The 6,738-nt window shown below is 31.0% G+C and overlaps 1 protein-coding gene across 1 annotated transcript; it reads left to right on the forward strand.

Annotated features, from left to right (window-relative positions):
* The first annotated feature begins 466 nt into the window (after positions 1 to 466).
* On the forward strand, positions 467 to 4,415 carry LOC114331489 (uncharacterized). Its single transcript, XM_028281076.1, has 2 exons — positions 467 to 545; positions 4,144 to 4,415. Exons 1-2 carry the CDS (start codon positions 467 to 469, stop codon positions 4,413 to 4,415), a joined length of 351 nt encoding a protein of 116 aa, XP_028136877.1.
* Positions 4,416 to 6,738: the final 2,323 nt, after the last annotated feature.

The raw sequence follows: 6,738 nt of genomic DNA on the forward strand, positions 1-6,738 counted from the left end.
AAGTGTAACACTAAAGGTAAAAAATAAAAAAATATGAAAAAACATTTTTAGGACATGCTTTTCTTTAGTTACGATTGACTAAAATTAAACATATTATAAAAAAATCAAGTAAAAAGCAAAAAATATAAAAACAAAGAATCTAACACATTCGTTAAAGAAAAGTGTGGTGCGAAAACCGTTTATACGATGAAGACGCGCCACGCTTTTCTTTGACGAATGTGTTAGATTTTTTCATTTTTTTATTTTTTTTGCTTTTTCGTTGATTTTTTTATAATATGTTTAATTATAGTCACTCGTAACTAAAGAAAAGCGTTTCTTAAAAATATTTTATCATATTTTTTTATTTCTTACTTTTTTTTTATTTGCATTAAATTCAATTCTAAACGTATTCCACCCATTACAGTATTTAAAACTATTTGCGTTTAAGTACGTGTTTTTTTGGAAAAATGTCTGCAGGGTGCAAGTGATGAAAATTTCATATCCTGAACTGGATGTTTTTGATGTTCCACCTAGAGCTAACACAGCTACGGGACAAGGACGACGAGGTTGGTGTTACTTATGTCAGAGAAAAAAGGCCCAAAGTCCCGGCATAACTGTATTGTGAGTAAAAACTTTGTGCTGCTCACTCTGTGAAAAATTTCATGTGTTTGTGTTGAAACGATAATATTTTGTTAAAAGAAGAAATGAGTACCTACTTTGTTTGTAAAATTATGTTTCATAGTATAATAAACAAGTTCTAATTATCTTTCAAATCAATTTCCCCGACGTTCACATATAAAAAAAATGGATATACAGATGGGGTGCAAATGCACCCCGCACCGTTGTTTACGTAAGAATCTAAGCACCGTCTTACGAGGGTTAAAAACCTTATATATTCCATAATTAGGTATCTTTCGGTTTGAAAGACAACATGATCGTATTATAATCATAACATATAACTATTTTGTACAATCCAACTAATAACACGTTAAACTTTGCCCTAGTTACTGTAATTAACGGTAATTTACAGTGAAATAGGGCAGTTTACCTCTAATGGGTTTTATCTCTACTTATAAAAAATTTAATGAATTTGAAGGCATGTAATCCCAAAAAATTAGCTACTTCTCTTCTTCTTCTTCTTCTTCTTCTTTTACTTCTTGGAGATCTTTTGGTCGGTTTATTTCTGAAGCTGCCTCTGGTTAATTTCCTGGGAGGTAGATTGCCAACTATCCCTCCATCTTTTAGGTGGTCTTCGGGGGGGGGGGGGGGGGGGTTGCTTTCTGGGGCAATTTTTGGGAGTCTATTTGCCTACATTCGTCTTACATGGTTGTACCACATCCTTTTGCGCTGACTTCCCAATCTTACAATATCTTAAATTTTGCTACTTCTCATGAAACAAATTTTTATTTTAGTAAAATGTTATTACAGTAAAACCTGTGTTAACGGCAACCTGTCAAAATCGGCAACTTGTACTAACGGCCATTTTATAAACTCTCCTTTATAATACGGTCGCGGTCAAATAATCTCATTATTTTTAAAATCCATTTCATAGAAATTTACCAGTTAATATCGGCCAAATAGCCCGATCAATGAACAATCTGACCCAAAAAAAAATAAAGGAAGGATGAAAATTTGGGAATAGGTAGTTGAAATTGTCTATTATTATATAAGAAAAAGTTTACAATTCTATATCACCTCCATTTTTCAAAAATGGAGGGGAATTCCCCCCTCCCGAAGGTGAAAATTATATATTCAAAATAGGACCGGAATTGGATAAAGTGACTAATTCTAAACAACTTTTGTTCTATAAAGTTTTGTCGCCAAGTCAATAATTTTCGAGTTATTTGCGAGTCAATATGTTCATGTTTAACAAAATAGAACATGTTTTTGGACGGTTTTTCGGAGATAACTCAAAAAGTAAGTATTTTAGCGAAAAAAATATTCTTAACAAAAATATAGCTTATAAAAAACTGAAAACAGTGGTGCCTACATGAGGTCTGTAGATCCAGTAGAAGCAGAGTTGCAGCTAATGAAATATAGGTTCTTCTTCGTCAAATTCCAAATCGAATATTTTAATGCGAAATAACTCAAATACAGGGCTCTCTTCGGGGAAAATTCATTTCAACTTTTTTAAAGTGTTTCAAGAAAGGTTTATTTTTTTAAACTTGTAACATTAAAAGTAAGTAAGTTACGCTCAAAATAATGTTGGTTCCTTATATTTTTTGTTAAAAAAAAATGCGAAAATGACCCCCTAATTAGCATCACAAATAAATTTTATCATTACCACTTCACAAGTTACTTTACCTATGTATTATTTATATTATTATCTGTTAGTTTCATCGGTTCAAAGTTCTCATTTTTAAAAAAGTTGTAGTTAAAATGGCTTGAACGAACAACTAATCACCAGTTTAGTCAAATTTTGAACAGCCATAGCACAACCAATTTTTCTCTAACAAGATAACAAAAAATCAAGAATATTCAGGAAAGCAAAAAGTACATTTTATTACTCTTTGAGATTTTTGGTATTACTAATAATTTTTAAGTTAGTTCCATAAACAATTCCATTTTTTTTTCAAAATAAAAAAAATGTTTTATTTTAAACCCAATTTTTTTCAAAACAGAGTACTTTGAACCAATAAAACTTATAGATAATATCAACAATACATAAGTAAAATAACTTGTGAAGCGATAACTATTAAGTTTATTTGAGAAGCTAATTAGGGGGTGATTTTCGCCATTTTTTTACCAAAAAATAAAAGGGAACAACAATACTTTGAGCGTAACTCACTTTTAATGTTATAAGTTTTTTTAAACAACAATAATAAACCTTTTTCTAAAAACTTTAAAAAAGTTGTAATGAATTTTCCCTGAAAAGTGCTCCGTTTTTTATTATTTCACATTGAAATATTCGATTTGGAATTTGACGAAGAAGAACCCACTTTTCATTAGCTACAACTCTGCTTCTGCTGGGTCTGCAGACCTCACGCATAAACCATTTTTTTTTTCATTTTTTATAGGCTATAATTTTGATAAAAACATTTTTTTCGCTAAAATACTTACTTTTTGAGTTATATCCGAAAAACCGTCCAAAAACATGTTTTTTTGTCAAAAATGAACATATTCACTAACAAATAACTCAAAAAGTATTGATTTAGTAAATAAACTGTATGGAACAAAAGTTGATTAGAATGTCATTTTATCCAATTCTGGACTTATTTTGAAAGTATGTGTTTTCATTCCTGAGAAAATATTTTTCACCCGGTATTTTCCAATTTTTGTAAAATGGAGGGGATGTAGAATTGTAAACTTTTGCTAATATATTAATAGACAATTTCAACTACCTATTCCCAAATTTTCATCCTTCCTTTATTTTTTTGGAGGTTTTCTTAAAATTTTGTGTTCCCTAATTGGGCTAAAAATGTTTTTGTATAGGTACTTGTTGATAATTATAATAATTGAACTATTAGATGTTGATTTAATTTTGTGTCTATAATAAAAGTATAAACAAAACATTCTCGTACATTTGAACATTTTAAACAAACTGTAAAATATTAAAAAACGTTTATAATATAATCAATTACGTAACAGATGAGGACTAAATAATTTTATTATTATCTAGTATTTTTTGCCATATATATATTTTCGTTTTAGGTTAGTAAAACGATAATTTTTGTAGGTTTGATAGCACACCTTTGTTTGATAGCAAGTTATTGGTTATTAAAAGACAGTAATGATTTTTGAAAAGGTTTCATTTTTGCATGCTTATACTTTATATGAATATAAAATATATATTTTTTTCGATATTGTTGAATTTTTTTTTTTAAATATTTTATTATTATGGCAACTTTGGGTTCTATCGGTAATGCTGGCTCTAATATTACTCAGGCTAAATTGAGAGATGCTAAAATTTTACAGTATATTAGTTTTACCACTGAAGGTGAACCTCGAAAACTAGAAAAGCTTTCCGTGCTTTTCCTGGTTTTCGGTTCGACGCTTCCGAACAATTTTTGTGTAAATGTAAAGACGTAAGTTAAAAATTTGATCTTCCTGATTTAATTGCGATTTGCCAAATTTTTGGTTTAAATTATAAAATTGAAAACCATGACGTGGTTGTTCGCATTTGTTCCTTTTTAAATACATTCATTAACGACGACGAAACTGAAGACGACGAAGAGGAGGATGACGTATCAGATATAGACCAAGATGACGAAAGACGAAAGGAAGAAAAAAGACAACTAGAAGACGAAAAAATACGATTGCAGAAGAAAAACCACAATTGGAAGAAGAAAGTCGGGAAAATGATGAAAGACGAGAAAAAGAAAAACGAAGATTGGAAGAAGAAAGACGAAAAGACGATGAAAGATGCGCAGAAGAAGAAAGACTTGAAGAAGAAGAAAGACGAAGACGTGAGAGAAGAAACAACGAGGATAGACTAAGACGCGAAGGTCGAAATTATGACGAAGGACGAAAAATATGTGATGAAAAACTTATATGAACGAAGTAGTGACGAAGAAAGACAAAGATACGAAGAAAGACAAAATGACGAAGATATCAATTACATGAAGAAATTGTAGAAATAAGCGACTGGGTATAAGAAATGAATTATTCATGCACAAGTAAAAAACTTCGATTTGTATAATGGTATACAAATCGAAGTTTTTTACTCCTGTATGTGTTTTTAACTATGGTAAACAGCCAGTTACTGGGGTTTTCCCATTGATTTTGAATTATATAATTATTTGTACAGGGTGCCAAAAAAAATTTAAATTAAATTATTTCACAAAAAAAGAAGAACGTATGTAATTTATGTAATTTAAAATACATTTTAAATTAAATAAATACCTAATCCAAAAAAAAATTTATATTTAACTAATTCCCAAAAAAAGAAGAATGTATGTAATTTATTTAATTTAAAATACATTTTACTGTTGCACAAAAAAAACAAATGTTCATTTATGATAAGTATAAACATTTTTTATGATTTCTGATAGCAATAAAATGTATTTTGAACTAAATAAATTACATCAATTCTTCTTTATTTGTCAAACATTTTAATTTAAAAACAATTTTTTGGACACCCTGTATAAATAATTATGTAAATGTTTATATTATTGAATAGAGAATTGAACACCCTTTCAAATAAGCTACCCCACGACCCCTATTCCTATTTAAAAAATCTTGGATTACGTCATCACGCCAGATGGATGGATGATGTTACGAGTATGCGATATTTATCAAAAAATTGTAATTTAAAAATAAAAATCGACCTGTTTCAGTATTTCTTTAAAATCTAATGAATACTGCCAAATATCGAGGTGGAATGTTTTCCTTGGCCCACCCTGTATAGTCAATCCATGCATTATTTTCAATGTGTTTTGGGGCTATTAATATCTTCACCATCATCGTTTGACCGCTTATGAACACCATTTTTTTTTTTATAAGCCATAAGCACTAATTCTCACACAAGCAGATTGGGTGTCACGTGTGGTCAAAATACAACCTTTCTACCTAACAGTGTAAGGTGTTTAAAAATACATTTCATACATCTACATCATACACAAATCGTCTCCAATCTTGCTTATTCTTGGCCCTTCGTTTCGCTTCAGTCCACGTTGTATTTTTCATCCTCAGAATTTCTACCACTTCATCGTTCCAGGTTTTATTTGGTCTCCCTCTTCCTCTCTTGTTTTGTACTTTTGCCTCCCATATGCGTTTTACCTGTCTATCATCGTTCATTCTACACAAATGTCCAAACCATTTAAGCTTGTTCCTACCTAGTATTTGTGTTATTGGTTCGACTTGTAGTTCTTCTCGCACACTGCTGTTTCTTATTCTATCACGTCTTGTAATTCCTTTTACTTTTCTTAGGTACTTCATGTCCATGGAGTTTATTCTGCTTTTCGATGATTGTGTTAGCACCCAGCTCTCACTACCATAGGTAAGGATTGGCCTGAAGATTGTTTTATATACCATCATCTTTGTCCTGCTGCTTACTTCTCTCTTTCCAATGAATGTTCTGTTTAAGCTGTGGTACATTCTGGACGCCATGGTTATCCTTTCGTTGACTTCTTCTTCTGATCTTCCTCCATTCTCTATTTTCACACCCAAGTATTTATATGTTGTTACTTGTTCTAGTTTCTTGTTATTTATCTCTATATTTACTTGTTTATCTTCATTCCCCATGACCATTATCTTTGTTTTCTCCATGTTTATTTTCATATTTCTCTCTTCCAGCTCCTCTTTCCACATTATTAGGTTAATTTTGAGGTCATCTTTGCTGTGTGCTAGTAACATCAGGTCGTCTGCAAATGCACATACTGAAATTCCTATAGGTTCTAGTCTGTGGTAACCAATGTGTAATTTGCGTGTCTTTGCTTCCATTACTTTTATGATGTCATCCATGAGTACGATGAATAGTGTGGGGCTCAGTACTCCTCCCTGCTTCAGTCCATCATTTATCTCAAAAGTTTCAGAATGGGTATTATCTTTCCTGATGTAGCATTTGTTACGTTTATATAAGCTTTGTATAGCCTGCCTCAGTTTGAGATCAATATTTCTTCGTTCGAGACTTTCCCATACTTTGTATTGTGAAACTTTATCGAATGCTTTTTCTAAATCTATAAATGCTGCATATACTTCAGTTTTAGTAGTTCTCGTTTTTTCTGTTACTGGTTTGATCGTAAAGATGTGGTCTTGGGTACTCCGGCCTTTCCTGAACCCACTTTGTGGTTCTGCTAGGTTGTGTTCAACTATTGAACT

The sequence above is a fragment of the Diabrotica virgifera genome, chromosome 7 (assembly GCF_917563875.1).
Source record: "Diabrotica virgifera virgifera chromosome 7, PGI_DIABVI_V3a".
NCBI classification, from domain to species: Eukaryota; Metazoa; Arthropoda; class Insecta; order Coleoptera; family Chrysomelidae; genus Diabrotica; species Diabrotica virgifera.

What these genes read in the sequence shown, in the direction of transcription:
- LOC114331489 (XM_028281076.1), top strand. Translation starts at nt 467, where the DNA reads ATGAAAATTTCATATCCTGAACTGGATGTTTTTGATGTTCCACCTAGA. An exon ending in TACGGGACAAGGACGACGAG is followed by an intron (nt 546 to 4,143) that starts GTTGGTGTTACT and finishes ACGAAACTGAAG; the next exon opens with ACGACGAAGAGGAGGATGAC.